The 22,684-nt window shown below is 30.4% G+C and overlaps 1 protein-coding gene across 3 annotated transcripts in view; it reads left to right on the forward strand.

Moving 5' to 3' along the window:
* Nucleotides 1-22,684, forward strand: part of LOC119602535 — a 482,654-nt gene that overhangs the window by 445,188 nt on the left and 14,782 nt on the right. For 2 of the 3 annotated variants that reach the window (XM_037954114.1, XM_037954116.1), the window contains exons 4-5: nucleotides 5,038-5,215; nucleotides 5,283-5,478. In XM_037954114.1, the coding sequence (XP_037810042.1) occupies nucleotides 5,038-5,215; nucleotides 5,283-5,478 (374 nt within the window). The remainder of the gene's footprint in view (nucleotides 1-5,037; nucleotides 5,216-5,282; nucleotides 5,479-22,684) is intronic. The other variant, XM_037954115.1, reaches the window with a different exon arrangement.

Consider the following 22,684-nt stretch of genomic DNA (forward strand, 5'->3'; position numbering starts at 1 on the left):
AAAGTTATGGATCATTTCTTTATTTATTTATATATTTATTTTGTTTTCCCATACAACAAGACTAATAATCTTATAATTATAGTACAGGATGAGCTTATTGGAAATAGTTATTATGTAATATAAAAACAAACAATTTAATATCAAAGAACACAAACAAATTTATATAAATTTCAAAGGGTATATTAATTATATAAACTAAAAATTGATTTCCGAAACTGCGTTGCATTGCTTTCAAATTGAATAGATGACGGCAGAGAGTTCCAAAGACGAATGCAATGTAGAAACAAGTCAGAGTGCTATATTCGGCTGAGCCGAATCTTAAATACCATCCACCAGCTACTTATACATATATTAATACTTTTCTAATTGATCAAATATTTGTAGAAATAAGTTTTCTCATGTCTTGAATAGAAACAAGTCAGAGTGCTATATTCGGCTGAGCCGAGTCTTAAATACCCTCTTACCCCCTACTTATACATATATTAATACTTTTCTAATTGATCAAATATTTGTGGAAATAAGTTTTCTCATGTCTTGAATAGAAAAAATACAAAGATTTAAACAGCTTAAATCTATTACAATTCCATGATTTATTGAACATTACAAACGCCAGTTTCTTTATATTTTTATAGCGCTTAGCGATATTTAGTAATTTGCATGTATGCAAGTGTGTGAAAGATTTAAGTATTTTCAAAATACATAATGAGTTATGTGCGTTTAAGTGATTCTCGGGAGGGAACCTTGTATGGGAGCTATGACCAAGTATGGACCATTCGTGAAAAAATTTTGAAATAACATTTATGTGTACAAAAATAGTATTTATGCCAAATATTTTATGGGTATCGCTGTTTGGTAATAAGTTATGTGCCTTTAAGTGTTTTTCTGAAAGGGACCTTGTATAGCAGCTATGATCAGGTCTGGACCGATAGGAAAACAATTTCACAGTAATATTTCTCTGTATATGGCAATTGACTTGTGTTGACTTGTGCCAAACTTTATATGTTTGGCACAAGTATTAACCCTTTCAGGGTCAAAAATAATTTATGTCTAGAAAAAAACTTGAAAACTTATATTTAAGATAATTTGAGTATGCTGAATCCAGGATAAATAATATTTTTTTAATTTGAGTTTTCCCTAGTGAGTTATAGAAGGTCAAAATTAAATGTCGAATATATTCGACATTCGAAAAACAGTCTCCAAAAAGTACCACCAATATTTTTTTATGATTTTTTTTTTAAATGTCTTCTTAAACTTCTTTCAATACAATACAATTTAAATCTGCATAGTCCGATCTCCTAAAATACAATTTTTTTGGCCATTAAATGAAGCTGTTTTTTAAGCGTTGTTAGAAAGCACGTTTTAAAAAGTAGTCATAAGTGACAATTTCTTAAAATCTGATTTTTAAATATTTTAAAATACGGAAGATCTTTCAAAATCTCAATTACAAATATAATAAAGTCTTCATTTTCATTTAAAAGAAACAAATTAAAACTAAAGTTAAATATTATACCAAAAAAATGCGTAAAAACACAGTCTATTGTAATGTAGAATATATTCGACAAAACCACGGAAAGGGTTAATTTAGTAAAGAGTTATGCGCGTTTAAGTGATTTTCGGGAGGGGACCTTGTATGGGAGCTATGACCAATTATGGACCGATCGGAAAAAACTTTCACAGTAATATTTCTATGCATATGGGCAATACTTATGCCAAATTTTATATGAATATCTTAATTTAGTAATGAGTTATGCTCGTTTAAGTGATTTTCGAGAGGGGACCTTGTATGGGAGCTATGACCAATTATGGAGCGGTAAGAAAAAAATTTCACAGTAATATTTCTATATATAAGAGCAATACTTGTACCAAATTTTATATTTATATCTTAATTTAGTAATGAGTTTTGCGCGTTTAAGTGATTTTCGGGAGGGGACCCTGTATGGGAGCTATGTGCAATTATGGACCGATCCAGAAAATTTTTTCTCCGAATGAGTTCTATTGACATAAGATTTTAATTTGTAAAATTTTGTTAAGATATCGACATTGTGACGGAAGTTATTAACAAAAAACTCATTTTCCGGGAATATGTACTTTTATATGGGAGTTATATGAAATTGTGGTCAGATTTTGTGGCAATTTTAAGCAGGGATCAAGCTCTGTTATAGAAACTAATGTGTGGTGATTTTCGTGGAATTATCTTGCATAGTTTTCGAGAAAATTACATCAGAATGTGTAAAAAATTCTTGTTTTTTTCGAGATTGTTTTAAATTTTGATTCATAACTTTTCCCGGTGTCAACCGATTTTGCCCATTTTCAATACCAAATAACTTAGGAAACTGAGGATAATTTTTGGTGAATTTGGTTAAATCCTATTGCTTCGTTTTATCGTGAGCGTGTTTTACACAGACAGACGGACATAGCTAAATCGACTCAGAATTTGATAAAGACGCAGAGTATATATACTTTGTTGGATCTCAGATGAATAATTCTTGGTGTTACACATGGAATGACAAATCATTCCATGTCTATCACCACTGTTGGTGGTGGAGGGTATACAAAATTCCACCAATATAATAAGAATACAATTTTAAATTATAGCTTATTAAAAAATTAAATGGTGTGCTTTGACAGTTGTGTCTACCTCAAATAAAAGAATTAGTGATCAGCTGTTGAATTCAATTCACCTTATGAATGCACCCTGGTTATAGCCATTTTTATTTCGCAAATATGTTGAAAAAATTACTAAAGGGACCTTCACACGGTCACACTTTACGTACGACAAGTCTAATGAAAAAGTAAAATGAAATTCCATCCGTATGACAAAAAAGAGAATAAAAGTCGTATGATTTATATTATTTTGTGTTTACACGATTGGTATAAAACAATAACAAAGTAAGATGGAACAGCTGTTTCACTTTTTTTGTATGTGTTTACATAAAAATACATCCCTGATCTAATGCGACTTGCTTGTTTTTTGAATCATTTCAAAAAATGAAGAGAGCCATACGACTGTCAAATTTTCCATCCGTATTTTATATATTTTTTTTAAATATATGAATGTATGTAGTAAATGATGAATGAATTGAACGATGAACGAATGAATGAATTTATGAATTGATAAATGAATGAATGAATAAATTAATTAATTGATTAATTAATGAATTAATTCATGAATGAATTAATAAATGAATATGTGTATGTATGTATGAATATGTGTATGTATGTGTAAATGTATGGGTGTATGTATGTGTGTGTATGTATTTTTAAATGTCCGAAATGTATGTAAGTTAAAGTCCAATGTCCGAAGAAGTTTGCACAATTATTTATGAATTTCCCTTATCTTCTTTGGTAATTATTCGATGAACCGAAAATATCAGTGAATTCATCTACTCAAATTTAAGGAATAGAATTCTATTCAATATGTTTAGATGAAAGTACTGATATAAACGACATTGCCCAGTTAATGATTTGTGTGAAAATTGTTGATAATTAAATGATAACTAGTTCCTTTACATGGAAATGTAGAAGGAGCTTTTATTCGATATAAAAAATGAAGAAGTTTTTCCCTTTGCGAATGGTAAGAAAAATGTAGGTTTCGTAGGAAATTTAATAAAAAATAATTTTAATATATTTGCTCTTCATTGTATCATACATCAGAAAGCATTATTCACAAAAAATCTGAATGTAATGTAATCTGAATGTAAACTCATAGCAAGAGCGTAAAAAAACAAAAAATTATCTTCAGTTGCTTAACAGCATTCAAAAGTGTAGGTTGATGTCGCTTTGTTTCAAAAAATTTTACTAATGCATAAGAATGAAAACACATAAAAACAATATTTTTAATACTTTTTTTACACATTTTAAATAAAAAACTTTATCTTTGTGAAGAAATATATATTTTTCTTTGAATATGTTTTATCCGTAAAATTTACTTGTTATGAAATTTGATCATAACAAGCGTAGTTAGGCAATATTTTTTCTAAGTGTTTTTTAGTATTTTCTCACCACTACAATAACAGTTTCTTAGCGTCTCTCTTTCTGCGCTTCGCTGATTTAGGGACTTTTTTACCATTATTATAAGATTTATATTATTTAAGTCTCCGTAACCAATTAACATGAGAAATATATATATATAAATGTTATTTAGCAAACAATATTTTTTTGGTTATAGATAACTAAAATTTATTTAATTTATTAATGCTTAGGATATCAATAAATATTTTGGGTGAATTTCATAAAGTGCCGTTGCTTCGTTTTAACGTGAGCGTGTTATATACAGACGGACAGACAGGCGGACATATCTAAATCGACTCAGAATTTCATAAGGTGTTACAAACGGAATGACAAACTTATATATACCCTTTATCACCACTGATGGTGGTGGAGGGTATAAAAATATAACCAATTTGTAGCCAAAAAAATATATTTCTCTCTGGTATTAGTTACGACGACCAAAATCAAATATATCTTATAATAATGGTTAATTATAACACTTATTTTAAATCCATCACTATTAATTGTTAAATGAGACCTTTTTGACATTTTTCTTATAACCGTTGCGTCCCTGCTTAAAATGCAAAATTTTTTTAATATATGACTTGGAAAATTGTCAATGACTTTGTTGCTTGTCCTTTGATATAAATGTTTTATACCTCGTTGGATAGGCAATTTTTGGTCGAATTGTTAGGAAAATATAATTTTGTGGTATAATCTTAAAGAAATCAAAAAAAGTCCTCTTATTTAATCAATTTTATACTTTTCAATTGATTTCCGACACGGTTTCCTGTTATCTGTGGCCAAAATGAGCCACATCCAAAAAAATCGATATTTTTTGGGCACCTCTAATGTACATATATAAATAGTGGACCATCAAAAATGACAGTGCTTCTTCCCATAAAAAGTATATGTATATGAAAAATCATAAACGTTGTTTATATTGTTTTTAGGGTAGCAAAGCACACTCGGTATAGCTGGGTATATACTTTTTGTAGTTGTGAAAATTATGATAACATAAACAATTTTTATTCGTTTTATTTTTAGGCACCTTAAAACTGAACACTGCTTAGATGATCGCTCGACGGCACAGGCTCGAGTTCAAATGCAGGTTGTTTCTCAGCTCGAGATGCACTTGCAAAAGGAACGTGACCGTTTACAGGCCATGATGCATCATTTATATTTAACTAAACACTTCGTAATGCCTGAAGAGTCACAGGTTCAAGTACTTTGTGTATTAATAACTACTGTATAAAAAAAAAATAATTATGTTTTTTCTCATATTGTATTAGGAAAACATTTCACATATCCGATATAAAAATGCTATTAGATCAGTGTCTACAACGCCGGATTTAAATAGAAGCAATAATAATAGTAACGATGATTCTGATGGTGCAAATGATTTGCAATCTTTTCTAATGAGTTCTACCAATATGAGCGCCACAAGAAAACGTATATGTGACAAAAGTCCATTAGCATTAGCAGGCGGTAAGTTGTTAATAAATATGTATAAAATTCCGGTAAAATCTTTTTTAATCTGAAAATTTGTATTGACATTTTTTACAACTTTTTAGACGAACACAAAACCGATATGATTTGTCATAAAACAAATACAGAAATAATATTTTATTTTTTTATATTTTAACCATTAAACATTTACATTATGACATTTTTAGATTTTAGGGTAAATAGCGCCAAAAAAATTATAAATTATTTTTCTCCCTAAACAGATGTGGCAATAATCCTGTTACTATGTACATAAGGTGGTCCCCAAAAAGGAAGTTGCTGATGTTCCCACCGAAAATGAAAATTTAGTTCATTCTTAGATAACATTTCTCAAAATGTTTGTCCTTTCGTCAATAAAAAAACCTTAAAAAAGAGCTTAAAAAGGCCCTTTTTTAAGGTTTTTATGATTTTTTTCATACTTCTTGCAAATAAACCATATGTAAATCATATGAAAGGTCTTTGGGGGACGATTTCATCGACATAACACAATTTTGTATACAATTCCAAAATTATCACAAAGTCTTATTTTTTTCGGAAAATTTTTAAGATTTTCAAACTTTTACATAGATTTATTTAATGTAATTAATTGAAATTATCTATATATATTAGGCTTCACGCAATATTTTTGAAATTGTGATATCATACCTTTTATGACAGTTTTTGGAACAGCGCTAATATTGACGTAATTATTTTGTTAAAATTTCAACTCCTTCATCTGCATATCTGCAGCCAAAATACCGATTTTGGGCGACATTTTTTTATAGTCCGAAAACTGCTGTACATATTTCAAATCTCACTTTAGTATACTATTCTACAGGAAAATTTAAGATATATAAACTTAATTTGACAGAATTTAGATGCACTATAAATGCATAAGAGCAAAAGAAAAAAATGCAATTAAAAAAAAAAAAAAATTCAAAACCTGATTTTAACATTCGTAAATATAATATTCAATGCCCTTAAAAAATATTGTTAAAATTTTTAATTTATTGTAATCCCTTTAGGAGTTATGATGGTTATAATGTTGGCTTGTGGTTTAATAATTTCCCATCAAACAATGGTGTTTTGTGAAATCAAGCTCATTCTTATTGATTTTTCCTATAAAATCAATTATTAAAGCATGATTTCCTATCAATTCTACAGTTTCTGCTCTATAAAAAATGTCGCTCAAAATCTGTGGTTTCCGCCTCAGATATGCAGAGGAAGGAGTTGGAATTTTGAAAAAATTATTACAGCATAGTAATTACTGATGCAAAAACCTTCTAAAAAGTTGTGATATCACAAAAATGGGAAACATTTTATTTTTTGAAATGAAGCCTAATATATATAAAAATGAATGTGTGTTTGTATGTTTGTTTGTTTGGACTTTATAGACAGCTAAACGGCTTAACCGATTTTTCTGAAATTTACAAAGTCTCTTCCTGTATGTCTCAAAGGAACTATAGGCTACTTTTACTTCAATATTTTAAGTGGGCGACGTGCCACGCCCACATACAAAATATGTATTAAAAGTCGTATATCTCAGAAACTGAAAGAGCTGCAGTCCTCAAATTTTGTATGCAAAACTTTGCGTCCGATAGTGGGCGTGGCACCTTCCATATGAAGAAAAACTTAAATCAGTATATCTGAGAAAATATAACAGTTAGATTCCTCAAATATTGTAGGACCCACTTTAGGATCTATATGACTTTTTAAGGAAAAAGAGGGCGTACTAGCAGTAGGGGACGTGGTTAGAACCTTCAAATTTTGCACGAAGAACTGTACCATCCATGTAAACATTTTGTGTAATAAATTGGCGGACTACCAATGGGGGGGGCGTTCCTCCTCCCATATGAATAAAATATACAAAAATTCGTTTATCTATGATACTAGCAGTGTTGCCACAACAACATTTTTTTTCTAACCAAAATTCGAATAAAAAATAACCAAATTAAGAAAAAAGTAAACAAAATTATTTTTATTTGTTTCATGTTTACATTTGGACATTAAAATAACAAATTCATTTTCTGAAGTGGAACTATGTTAAATTTCGTCGCTAAACTGGTATTATGAAGACAGTTATGAGCGTTAATGTAATTTTCTGTACGGGATCTTATATGAGACGTATGGTCAATTATGGACCAATTCTCATAAAATCTGACATAGATATTTTAGTTCCTTTAAAACTTGATTATGTTGAATTTTGTTGCTATATTGCAGTACATTATGAGCTTAAAGTCATTTTCTGAGGAGACTTTTTATGAGGAATAGAGTCAATTATGTACCGATCCTCATAAACTTTGACAAATACATTTCTAATAAAACTTTTTTATATTGAATTTCATCGCTATAGATGCTTTTTTAAGCAATATAGTAACTTTCTGAATAGGGCATAATATGGGGGCTAAGTGAAATCGTTGACCGATATTTCGCATTTTCAATACCAATCAAACTGTGTCAATTGAAAATATTTTGGCAAAATATTTCAGTTTTCCATCTTGTTTCTTTTCGACTCTATCGTGTTTTCAACAATAAATATATGTCTCTTCGCGGATTCGTTAACAAATGTAATTAATATTTATTTTAAAAAACAACTGAGTTTTTAACGCGTTTTAGCGCAATTCAAAAATACTCCACATATGACTTTTTGGAAAACAATTTTAAATTATAAAATTCTTCCCATTTTATGTACAGATTTGGAGATTTCGTTCGAAATTTGAGTTTAAATTATAATACCATGTAGCGGATGTTAGCATTAAATTCATAACTTCAGCAATATTTGTAAACGTAATCTATCCAAAATGACCAAAATTTAGAATTTAAGACAGTAAAATAAAAACTAGTATACAACATCATTTAGAAAATGTAAATAAAGAACTAAAAGTCATGGTGAGATAGTAGAAGTCAAAGGTCATGAGTATCAAATCTTTTCATATATCGCGATTATTGTTCGTCGTACGAGTTTAGATGTTATTACAACTTTTGTATAAAATACAATTTCATTTTCCTTAGCTGTGTTACTTAAAAATATCAGTTGATTAATACTTTAAAGATATTGTGATACTATTCTTGCATCAATTAGCAGAAAATACTTTATTAATTCTTATTAAATCATTTATCTTAGAATTTCGGTAAATTAGCACAGTATCTGTTTATGCAAAATTTCAAATAAGTATAGAAGTTGCAATTATACTTCAAATTTTAAATTTAATTTGGAGGACATAATCTACTAAGTACGTAGACTATTCCCACCAAATTCCATAAAAATTTAAACGCGAAATACAGCCTACTTCGTTTTTTCACATAAGTACCGCGAGTTCTATACATAAAAAGATCCAATAGAAATACTTAAGGAAGGACGGACGAGTTTGAATCGACCCAAAAAGTGATTTAAGTTCATGGATGCACAAAAAGGAGAGAGAGGATTAATTATTCACGTTGTTAGATTGACTAGTGTAAATAAAATAATATTACGGTGTTGTTATGATTTAAATCAACTCATTTAATATGTGGAAAACTCATAGGTAATTCTGCTAAATCCTAACCAATTAAGATAACGAAAAATACCCTTGTACACATAAGTATAACCAGTAGATGTACAAATTGCAGTAATAAAAAAATTTCGAATAGTAAAAAAAATTCCACATATTACCAAAATTCAAAACAGGACGATATGTATATTTACATAGTTGATTTAAAACTAGAGATAAAAGAAGTTTTTTTTTAATTTTAAATAACCAAAACGAAAAAATAATTTACATGTACACATGCAAAATAAAATAACCAATTTTGGTTAATAATAACCAAAGTGGCAACACTGGATACTAGCTTCTTAAAATTTAGCAAGAAGAACTTTACTATTCATCTGAACATTTTGGAGAAAAAGGGCGAACTTTTATCAGGGGGACTTGGAACCCCCCATATGAAGTAAATAGAAAAATTCGTATATTTGAAAAACTATTGGAGATAAAATCCTCAAATTTTGCAAGAACAACTTTAACATCTATGTCTTAAAATCTTAAAATTTTGCACGATGAAATTTAACGTTTTTTTTTGAACATTTTGGGGAAAATGGGCGGACTATCAATGGAACCTGCCATATGAAATAAGTAGAAAAAATCGTATGTCTGGGAAACTATTAGAGCAAAAATCCTTTGAAGTCAATGTGAACATTTGCATCACAGTGGGACAAAAATGTGAATTTGGCGGAAGCAAATTAAACCTTAAAAAAATCATAACAAACTCATAGCAAAATAAAACAAGTAAGAAAGTATAGTCGGGCGTGACCGACCATATGATACACTACACCAGTTATGAATAATAAATGTGATTTATTTTTCATATTAATTCATTGTTCCGATACATTTAAGCAATTTATGAATGAAAAACAAATTTTCTGAAAGAGGCTTTATATGGAGGCTAGGGGCAAATATGGACCAAGCCCGATAAAGTTTCGTGAATATATTTATATTTATGTAATATTTATTTGTGCTGAATTTCATCGCGATATTTGTGTTTATAAGTTAATTTTGGACATTCAAGTAATTTTCGGAAGGGGACTTTGTATGGGAGCCAGGGTCAAATGAGGCCCGATTTTATTTAAATTTGGCAAAGTCATCAACTTTGTTGTGCCGCTTTTTATCGATATACAGGTATATTTAACATAATTATAAGATCAGAAGCCCTTTTCGGGGGGTTCTGTTGTATGGGGGCTAGGTGTTTGGCGTGTGTGCCAAATTTCATCCAATTATCTTGAAGATTGCGACCTGTACCTTGCGCACAAGGTTTACATGGACAGCCAGCTAGACGGACGGACATAGCTAAATCGAATAAGAAAACGATTCTAAGTCGATTGGTATACTTTAAGGTGGGTATAGGACGAATAATTTTGTATGTTACAAACATCAACACAAACCCAATATACCCTCCTCACTAAAGTGGTGTTGGGTATAAATAGTGTTGTTTTTCTCAAAAAATAAATATTTATACACTAAATCTGAACAAATTATCCTCTACTAAACATTATATTAGCCCAATCTTAGTGTATTTTATTTCATTTAAACTCTCCAAAATTATAAGTAGTGTCTTAATTTTTAATCTGATAGAAATCTGGAGTATATATTTAATATTATACCTTGGATTATGACAACTTTTGGACTTTAACCCTACAGTCAGTACATATATCATAAAGATAGTATTATGTCATATAATATCTTCCCATTTATATTCTATTAAAGAAATATTTTATTAGTTTTATATGTAATATTTATGTAGTTTTTTCAATAATAGATACTCCAGCAGTTAATAATATTACTAAATTGGTATAAATTATAACCAGAAATTCTTGAATTAAAATATCTATTCTAATGATTAATTATTAAATATTTTATGATGATTATAGTATTTATTTTAATCTTATTTTACTTCTGTGTGGCCTACGGTAGGTTAGTGGTTAGTGTTCTAGTCTGGTAGACCGGAGGTGGTGGGTTCGATTCCCACCTGAGGCACTGGTTAAGGAGCGCACAACAGGCCCGATGGAGGCCTAGATGTATTTCTTCGGATTTTATGTATATACATCCTCCTTTCAAACTAACTAACTATTTTACTTCTCATTACAAACATATATAAATACTAGCTGCGCGTAACCAGCGTTGCCCGGGTTTCTTCTCGATAAAAAAGTTATTATATTTTTCTGCATTTTTTTAATACTTAAAGTCAGTTTCTGGACCAAAAAGTCCCTTAAAAATTTACAAATTGAAAATGAGCTTTAATTAGTAAATTTTGACTAATTTGTAGAAACACTTAGGAAACTTTTTTTTGAGAAAGGGGAACTAAGGACACTTTCAAATTAGATGTTTTATTTTTCTCATGTGCAGTAGATTTAAAGAACTGTTCAGTTTAAATTCGGTCATACTGTGCTTTGAATTGTATTGCCCCTGGTGTATAGAGTCAAAAAGCTTCGGGGCATTTTATTAACTACAAAAATACGTACCATTAACCGTACAAAATTTCAAGCGATTTTCTTTCTTTTTGAAAAAGTACAGGCAATTGAAGAAACTCTGAAACGATTATGAAAAATTCTGCACAAAATCATGAAAACTTTGGGCTGATTGGAAGATTTCAAATTCCTTTAAAAATAACAAAATTAAGTTTTTTCTGTCCTAAAAAATATGAAGAATCCTTGAATCTTGAAAGAGAACAACTTTTAATTTGACAGACAATTTTGAGTAGTTCATTAAAGATTAAAGCCACGGTTTTGGTTTTTGTTTTATCATTGTTTCTTAAAAAAGTTGATTCCAAAAATACATTGTATGTTGCCAAATTTCTTGAAAATCGGTTCACGTTTTTTTATATTTAGCCTATAAATTTGGTGTTATAGCTGTTATTCAAAAATTGAACATAAAAATGTGCGTAGCATCCAATCAATATCATATAGAGTTTTTTTAACTTCTGAGGTTAGACCTATTAAATACCAAATTTTATGTAAATAAGTATATTAGTAATGTAGTGAAACAGTAAAATATATATTTATTATTATATATTATAGATTTTGAAGATGTAATGTGTCGTACTGTTCATTCAACAACATTCATTATAACAGATTTCATGAAAATCGGATCAGTAGATTTTTGTATGCCTGAACGTAAATTTGGTTTAATAATTGTTTTACAAAAAGTTGGTGTAAAAAGGGGCGTGGCATCCGATCCAGATCATGAGATCAGACCTATTGGTATACCAAATTTCATGTAAATCGGTTCAGTAGTTTTCTGAAAGTGTCGAATGAAAATTTTGTATAACAATTATATAGAAAAAAAGTGAGCATAAGAAGAATCGTGACGTCAACTCATGATTTTATATAGCATATTGTTCCACTTTAGAATAGAACTATTAGTGTTCTAAATTTCATGTAAATCGGTTCAGTAGCTTGTCCGTGAAAGCGTAATAAACAGACTTTCTCTTTTATATAATTATAGGATAAGATATATGTAAGGATTGTCTTATAAAAAGTGGGAGTAGAAAGGGGCGTGACATCGGATCAAGTTCTTATATATGGCCTGTAGTTCTTTCCAAGCTTATACCTATCGTTATGCAAAATTTCAAGTTAATCGGTTTATATATAGCCTATTGTTCCTTTTCGGGTTTGACCTATTAGCGGTCAAAATTTTATGTAAAGCGGTTCAGTAGTTTTGCCGTCAAAGCGTAACAAACAAACACACAAACAAACAGTCTGTTTTACATATAATTGTTATACTAAATTTTCATTCCAGACTTACAGAATTTGGTATACCGTTAGGTCTGATCTCAGGATCTGGATCGGATGCCACACTCGTTTTTACACCAACTTTTTGTAAAACAATTATTATATAATAATGTGTAATGTGCGCTTAAGTGATTTTTGGGAGGGGACCTTGTATGGGAGCTACGGTCAATTATGGACCGATTTACTGAATCGGTCTATATGAATTCAATGGACATAAAACTTTTACTTGTAAAAGTTTATATAAATATCGTCATTCTACCGGAAGTTATTAACAAATAATGCATTTTCCGGGAATATGGACATTTGTATGGGAAGTGTATGAAATTGTGGACCGATTCCGCCTATTTATGTGTACTTTCTTCTGTTATACAGTTATTATAGTTTTTTAGAATCGGGAAATTTTTATTGCAATTTAACCGAAATAAGTGTTGGAAAAAATAGTAGAAACAAGTTATAATGCCTTGGGTATGTAACAAAATATTTAAAAAAATATTTTTTCTTCATTTCTTTTGAAAAATTTTGAATAGAAATGTATTTCTGAAAATTAAATAGACTTTTTGCCTTAATTTTTCACATTTAAGTTGGTTTTATCAGCATTTTATTGAGAATATGGAACCTGACAGTTGAATCGAGGGACTCACTTTCAAAATATCTTAAAAAACATGAATATAAAATAAAATAAATTGGTAAAAGTACTAAAATCACCTATAAAACTGTTTTTTTAAATTATTTAGAGTCGAAAAAGTTTTGGACCATTAATATGTATCGAAAACCTACCGATTTTCAGGGCAATTTCAAAATCCCGAAAAATATAAAAAAATCTTAATAATTTACCGACAAAAATAACATTTTCTATTTCATATTGCAATATGAATACACTTAGTAGGTGTTTACTTCCCAATAAGCACTTTGTGAAAAGAAAAACAAATTAATTCAAAGTACTTAGAATAAAAATCTTTCCATCCCAGGTACTGAATAGTAGAATAAAAACCTACTTTTGAGCAAAAGCTTCTTATATCTTATAAATATAAAATAATACCAATGATATTCAAATTTACAATGGTTTCCAAATTTACAATTTGATGAAACCTAATATTTAGATAGTATGCGTAATGAGGATCCATACGAGGCTACATAGAGCACCTGTACTGCACCTATGTACTCATGAGACCATTCGTCTTGAGCTGAATATCGGATATATGGTTTTTAATGGTCAGTAGAGAAATAGTAATTCCATAGTAATTCCAGCTTTTGCCAAGGTACTAGCAATATTATTTTTAGTTATATCCCGTGTTCTCTAACCCAAATAAGGGAATTATCATCTCGCCATCTTATTGACAGGTTGACTTCCCTTTTTATACCCTACACCACCTTAGTGGGGATGGTATATTGGGTATCTCCGGAGTAGTGCTTTTGTTTTATACTGTCCTTAAATACCCTGATGAATTTTGAAATTATCGGGCTTCTTCTCATCTTAGCCTAGTGTCCACATTTCGCTTAAAAAGAGAAATTCAGCATAAAAAATTTTATGTAACCGTAAATTCGTCCTCCCAATTTTATGAGGATCGACTCATGTGAAGGCTTCCCCCAAGCATATTTCAGAAAATAGTTTTTTAACAATAAATTGCTAAAATATATCGGAGGCGAGGTATAAATCAAATTAAATGATTTATTATGAAAACTAAATCACATTTTACTCTCATAAGTGGTGTAGAGGTTATATGGTCGTCCTCGCCCGCCAATAATTTCTTACTTGTTATTTTTATATATCCGATAGTATCTATGCCCTTTTTATTTTTGATATTTCAGCTTGTAAGTTAGTAGAGTCATCTTAAGTCCAAAAACTTTTAAAATTCTTTTATTTAATACTTTATAATGTATAAAATAGCGGAAAAACACTTAAAAATTCGGGATTTTAAAATCCGGAAATTTCCCGGGATTTCATTTTTAAAAATCCCGGTTTTCGGTACTTTCAAATCCCGGGATTTTCGGGAATTCCCGTTTGGCATCCCTAATTCCAACACTTCAGAATGATTAAAATGGAATTAAACATCTAGGTATTTCGATGAAATATTAAAAATATGCTAAAATAAGTCAAATTTAATACAAAAAGTCCAATTATCATCGAAAATTCATGACAACTCATAACGCAATAGAGGGTTTAGAATTTGGGATTAATACCATTATAGAAACGATATATTCTATAATATAAAAATTAAAAATAAATATAAAAACTAAACATTTGAAATAGTTTTCGTTTGATTATATTCTTTAGAAGTCTAATAACCCTTTATTATCAAAAAAAGTATAAAAAAATTTTGTTTGTAGGATTTTATACCATATAAAAAATTTTTTCTATGTCGATATAAATTTCCAATGTTAAGTCCCCTACGACATTTTGATTTGTCAAGCATTTTCGATACTTATTCGACTTTTTATAACCTCCACCATCATCAGTGGTGATAGAGGGTATATATAACTTTACCATTCCGTGTGTAACACCAAGAATTATTCATCTGAGATCTTGATCCTTATGAAATTCTGAGTCGAGTTAGCTATGTCCGTCCGTCTGTCTGTCTGTGTAAAACACACTCAAGTTAAAACGAAGCAATAGAAATTCACCCAAAACATTCTTTATTATCCGGTACAAATTGGTATTGAAAATCAGTAAAATCGGTTCACGATGTAAAAAGTTATGAGTAAAAATTTCAGACTACCTCGAAAATATAACGTTTTTTTCCCAATTCTTAACTAGTTTTCTCAGAAACTACAAAAGATATTTCGATGAATTTTGTCACACATTATTTTTTGTACCAGGGATCAAGTATGTTCAAACTCATAACAATTGATCCAATATTTCCCATAGCTCCCATACAAAGGTGTATATTCCCGGAAATAAGTTTATCGATAGTGCCTCCCTTAAATATATTGGTATCAACACCAAATTTTGTACATACAAATATAATATGAATGGAAATCATACTGCTAACATAGATCTCAGTCGGTCCACAATTGGTCATAGCCCCCATATAAGCTCCACTGCCAAAAATCACCTAAACGTACATATTTCATTGATAAATAAAGCTTTTGTGAAATTTCGAGCTGAATATGTTTTGTGTACATACAAATCATTCTATCAAATTTCATTTCGGATTATAAGTCGTAGCTCACTTATAAGGCCCACTTCCGAAAATCACTTAAACGCATATGTTTCATTGATAAATAAAGCTATCGGTATAAAATTCAACTTGAATTTGTTTTGTGTACAGATATATCATTCTACTAATTTTTCCCCGGATCGGTTCATTATTGGTCATAGCTCCCATATAAGGTCCTCTTCCGAAAATCATTTAAACTCACATATTTCATCGTCAAATAAAGCTATCTTGATAAAATTCGACACATAAATGTTTTTTGTACATACATATGAATCACTCTACGAAATTTTTCTGTAGAGGCCCGTAATTGGTCATAGCTCCTATATAAGGTCCACTTCCGAAAATCACACACATATTTTATTAATTAATAAATCTATTGGAGTAATATTCGACTTGAATTTTTTGTTTGCATATAAATCATTATACGAAATTTTTTCTTGATCGGTCCATAATTGGTCACAACTCCCTTATAAGGATCATTTCGGAAAATTACTTAAACGCACATTGACAATCAATGTCATCGAGGTAAAATTCGACGATTTATATATACAAAATACACATTTTGTATATATATAAATCGTTATACGGAATTTACTTCTGAAAATCACTTAATACCACTTAATTCATTATTAAATAATTATATCCACATAAAATTCGACATGAGTATGTTTGTGCATAGATAAATCGTAATATTAAAATGTTTGCAACGGGCCTATTAATATATAATTTTATGAACCTAATCAAAATTGGTTCCACATATGCATAAATGTTAGTACCCTCACTACGGAAACAAAAAATTTGTCAAGTTATCTAAAAATTAGATAGTTAAATGGGTTTTAATAAAAAGTAGCTTGCTGGTGGAGGGTATTTAAGATTCGGCATAGCCGAATATAACACTCTAACTTGTTTGTATTAAATTTAACTTATTTTAGCATATTTTAAACTTTTTATCAAAATACCTTTATATTTAAGTCCATTTTAATTCGTTTTAAAGTGTTTGTAGTGTAAAATTGTCTGAGAAAATCGGTAAGTTTTCGATATATATATGGGCCTAAAACTTTTTTGACTCTAAATCATTTTAAAAAATAGTTTTGTAGGTGATTCTAAAACTTTTACCAATTTATGTTATTTTTTATTCATGTTATTTAAGATATTTTGAAAGTGAGACCCTCGTTCAGCTGTCAGGTTTCTGTATATCGCATAGTTGTTGTGAAAATTGTAATAGAATGTGTTAAAAAAGCTTTATTTATATAAGCTCTTGGAAATGTCAAATGATACCCATACCGACAATGTCGGTTGATCAGTAATCGAGATATATCCAATTATACATCAATACTTTGGACGCCCATAACTCCCGGACCCTAATAGAACGGATAATTTTTTTTCATCACTGCACTCAGAACGAAAAATGCTACTAGGAAAAAACTCTAAAAATAGAAGACTAGATGAGTTCCATTATTAGAGATATTTAGACATTTCAATAATAATACCATATTTTGAAACGCAAAATAATTAAATTAATGTTTTAGAAATGGAGGAGGAATTGATTTTCGCCTTAGTTCTAGCTCGGATGGAGAGGAAAAAAGTTGTCCAACTAGTGTGATAAAAACAAAAATAGCTTCACGAAGAAAAAGTAAATTCAAAGATTCTTGAAAAAGATCAATTAATTGGATTGCTAGAGGAAACGATAATACAACAGTTAAATGTATGGCCTGCGGATTGTTTTTTCTAAACGACACATGAAAACAGCAAAACACATACGAAATATGAAATACTTACATAAACATAAAAATAAGGGCGATTTTCAAAAATAATTGGTCGTGTTTCAATTTTTTTAATCTTACTCATACAAAATCCAGAAATTTTAATGTGTTTTTGCTATTTCTAATACAGTATACTGTAAAGTAGTCTAGTCATTACACCAAAAAACAGTAAATAATTTTACAGACTTTTCTTTCACTGCATGGAGTGCAAAAACACAAAATGAAGTGGGGTTAGTGTGGAAAGAAAATTGTACACTCTGCCGATGTGTGCTTCATTCAAAAAGTAGACAAACAGACAGAAAGCTCCATATTATGTAGTGCAGCTGCAGAAGATGCGTTTGCTTTTAGGCAGTCATAGTTACCAATCCGCTGATTGTACCAGCAAACTTATTAAGCGTGTATTTGCAGATTCAAATGTAGCATAATAGGTAATGAGTTATGTCGTCGATTACTTGCTGTCGTCGATTAAGTGCAGTTGTGTAGTGCGTAATCATATTGTTCTCTTTGTTATTATTGTTTTGATAGTGAGATTACTGTATTCTCTCTTATCCTTACTCTGTTTGTTTTGATTATTTCATTTGTTTATTATTAAAAACATCTGAATTAATTATTTATAAATATCCCACGTGAAAAATTAGGGAAATCATGAGAAGAAAAAGAACTAAAGCTCCTAGATCGACCATCTCGGTCAACGCTATGGATACACATCTGAAAAATCAGAAGGCTAGTTCCAAATCGTATAATAAATTTGGAAATTTATCACAACTTAACACTTCTGATATTGATCCTCTGGCATCAAGTAGTAATAATGCTGCTGCAGTTGTTAAAAAACATAAGATTCCACCAATTGTTATTGATTTTTCCATTGAATTTAAAGAAGTTATGGAACTCATCGGTACTAGTGGTTTTTTTCCGAAGAACTTCTATGGGCACAAAAGATTTTTCCGAAAAATATGGACCCAACTCAGTGCCAAAAATGTGGTATATATGGTCATGGTACCGAAAATTGTTACAGGCAGGCCGTGTGTTCCTTATGCTCCAGTAAAAGTCACGATTCCACAAAATGTTTTATGAAGAATGCCTCTAGCGGAATAATTTAAAAATGTTTCAATTGCATTTCAAAAGGTTATACAGATGTTGCGCATAAAGCTGACGATACAAGCTGCCCATGTAGAAGTATATGGGCAGCGACAGGCTCAAAGAACAAATGATCCATCTACTAAAACTACACTTCTGGCAATAATAAAATAGTTGAAGAAACTCATTGAGAAAAATGTTCGCATATACAGAAATAAAAATTGGAATAATTTTCTTTCTCATCTCCCAACTGGGGCAAAAAGATTTTGGTATATTTCAAAAGTTGTTCGAGGCAAAAGTCCTATGAAATTTAAAGCATAACAATCAAAATTTCATATCAGATACTGATAAGTCTAGATTCATTGCCGATCACTGATATCGTGATATCATTTAAAAGGTCTTTCGAAAGCGCATTAGTAAATATAAAAATCTCCAATTTTCATAACGCAGATTCCGTAAAATTATAAAATATTAATAAAAGATTTAATTTTTTCGAACAGTATACGGATTATTTTGACAAATTAGTCAAATTTTATTTAATTTCTATGTGATTAAATTAATCTTGTATTTTATTATTTTTTATATTCGCGTTTTTTTCCATTCTTTTACAGTCTCAAAATTTATATCAAAAATAATATCAAAATATTTTATTCCACCTTTTTATACCAAAAGTGCAAAAAATTAAAAATTTTCTTTTTTAAAGAAATATTATAGTTTAAAGTTAAAAAAAAAACATGTTTTAAGTATTTAAATATATTCAAACTTTCCGCATTTAACTTATAGACATTAAACAGTGCATTTCGCCGAAAAAATTTTTAATTTGGCCATTTAGCTAGCCGTTTAAATACAATTTTTTCAATTTTCCAAAAAAATATGATTTTATTCGGAAACCGCGAAAATTTCGAAATGGATGTTTTTGATTTACATATTATTCAATGGCACTTCGAAGGAGCTTTCCTATGATACCCCATTCGTTATTAGTTTCTATTAATTAAAGTTAAAAATCCCGTTAACCCACTATGAACTTTCAATTAGCGATAGCGTAAAAGTTTTACCTAGCAGCGAAAAATGCTTTCATTTTGTGAAGGAATTTTTCGCCCCCCAAAAATAGTGTTGCATAGTGCTATCAAAGAGATAGATTCCATTCAAAATATTAATAGCGAAAATCCTATAACAATTGATGAAATCAAAAGAAATGTAATGAGTTCGAAAAATAACAAAGCTCCGCGCTCCGATGAAATCTTGAACATATTTAATAAAAAACAAGTAGGAAAGTATAGTCGGGCATGGCCGACCCTACACCATGATTATATTTTAAAAATTTTTATTTTTCATCTTGAAACTTTTATGTTGAATTTTACCTTAATTGCAAAGTATGTAACCAATTTTTTGATAAAAAACCAATTTTCTAAATGAGGCTTTATATAGGAGTATAGGTCAAACATGGGCCGATCCAATTGCGCACAAGGTTTACATGGACAGCCAGCCAGCCGGACAGACGGACGGACATGTCTTAATCGACTCAAAAAATGATACTTTAAGGTGGGTGTAGGTCCAATATTTTTGTGTGTTACAAACATCAGCACAAACGTATAATACCCTCCCCACTATAGTGGTGTAGGGTATAACAAGTAAGAAAGTATAGTCGGGAGTGACCGATCATATGATACCCTACACCAGTTATGCATATTAAATGTGATTTATTTTTCATAATAAAGTATTTATCTTCAATACAACCTTGTTTCCCATATTAGTGTTTATATGTGAATTTTGGACATTCAAGTCATTTTCTGAAGGGACTTTTTATGGCAGCTAGGATCAAATGAGGCCCGATTTTCATGAAATTTGGCGAGGTCATCAAGGCTCGTATAAAACTTATTTGTGCTGCTTTCCATCGAGATATAGGTATATTTAACATAAATATGAGCTTAAAGGCCCTTTGTATGCTCTGTTGTATGGGAGCTAGGTGAAATAATGGACCGATTTTAACCATTTTCAATTGGGCCAAAAAAAAGTGCGTGTACCAAATTTCATCGAAAAATATTGAAAATTGCGACCTGTACCTTGCGCACAAGGTTTACATGGACAGCCAGCCAGCCTTCCAGACGGAGGGACGGACAGACGGACATAGCTTAATCGACTCAGAAAATGATTCTAAGCCGATTGGTATACTTGGTGGGTATAGAACGAATATTTTTATGTGTTACAAACATCAGCACAAATCCAATATACCCTCCCCACTAAAGTGGTGTAGCATATAAAAAAATAATGAGTTATGTGCCTTTAATTGATTTTTGGGAGGGGTCCTTGTATGGGAGCAACGACCAAATAGGGACTGATCGTGAAAAAATTCAGTATCATTTCTATATATAAAAGCAATATTTGCACCAAAATGTGTATGGATATCATTATTTAATAATAAGTTATGTGTGTTTAAGTGATTTTCGGGAGAAGAGCTTGTATGGGAGCTAAGACCAAATATGGACCGATCATGAACAAATATCACAGTATCATTTCTATATAAAAGTAATATTTGTGACTAAATTTGTAAGGATTTCATTACTTGGCAATGAGTTATGTGCGTTTAAGTGATTTTCGAGAGGGGACCTTATTTGTGTCGAATTTCATCGCTACACTCGTAGTTTTAAACCATTAATGAGCGTTGCAGTCATTTTCTGAAGGGGACCTTATATGTGGGGTAGGGTCAATCATGGACCGATCCTCATAAAATTTTTTAGATAGCTTTTGACTCGTATGAAACTAACTTATGTCGAATTTCATCTATATACTAGTATTTTTAAGCCAGTAATGAGCATTAAAGCCATTTTCTGAAGGGGACCTTATATGGGGGGTAGGGTCAATTATGGGCCGATCCTCATAAAATCTTGTATAGTGATCTTGGATCTTGTATAGTGATTTTGGATCATAAGAAACTTACTTATGTCGAATTTCATCGCTATATTCGTATTTTTAAACAAGTTATGGCTCTTAAAGCTGCTTTTCGAGGGGCCACTTGTATGGGGGCTATCCGAAAACGTGGACCGATATTGCCCATTTTCAATACCAAACAAACCTTACCTATAAGAAATATTTATGTGAAATTTCAACCCTCTAGCTCTTTCCATTCGGACTCTATCGTGCTTTCAACAGACGGACGGACAGACATGGCTAGATCGTCTTAGAATTTAATGAAGACCCAGAATATATATACTTTTGTGGGTCTATGACCAATATTTCGATGTGTTACAAACGGAATGACAAAATCAATATACCCCCCATCTTTTTTGATGGTGGGTATAAAAACCAAGTTATTCTATATTTGAAAAATCAACATTTAAAAAAACCGACAGTAGTAAAACGGAAAAAACCTAAATATTTATATGGATATCAATGCTCATCATGCAAAATTTGAGGATTGTAGAGGTTGTATTTTTCCAGATATATGAATTTTTGTCATAAATTCATAAAGAGAGATGCCACTATTCCTAGTACGTCCATTTTAGTTCTAAACATTTATATTAAAACTAAAGTTAATTGTACCAAAATTTGGTGATTCTAGCTTTCATAGTTTTTCAGATATAAGAATTTTAGTATTTAATTCATATATGCCACGCCCACTATTCCTAGTTCGCCAAATTTTTTTCTAAATGTGTATTGAAGACGTGCAGTAGTACACCACAAAGTATTTGTAAAACAAATACGCCATGGTGAGTACCAAATACTATAAGTATAAACGAGAGAATGAGTGTAACTGATATTGTATGCTTTTCCTTGTGCTCATCCACTCTATCCACAAATACAATACCAGTTGCTTATGGTTTTGAGTTGAATATTGCCGACATCGGCAGAGCGTAAAATTTTCTTGTCTCACTAACAACACTTCAGTTTTTGTTTTTGCATTTTTTTGTTTGTAACATTTTTTTGTGTTTTATATTGTACTACTTTAGAGT

The sequence above is a fragment of the Lucilia sericata genome, unplaced genomic scaffold, assembly GCF_015586225.1.
Source record: "Lucilia sericata isolate MDLA Ls3-8-SP2 unplaced genomic scaffold, ASM1558622v1 Contig000239F_arrow, whole genome shotgun sequence".
NCBI lineage: Eukaryota > Metazoa > Arthropoda > Insecta > Diptera > Calliphoridae > Lucilia > Lucilia sericata.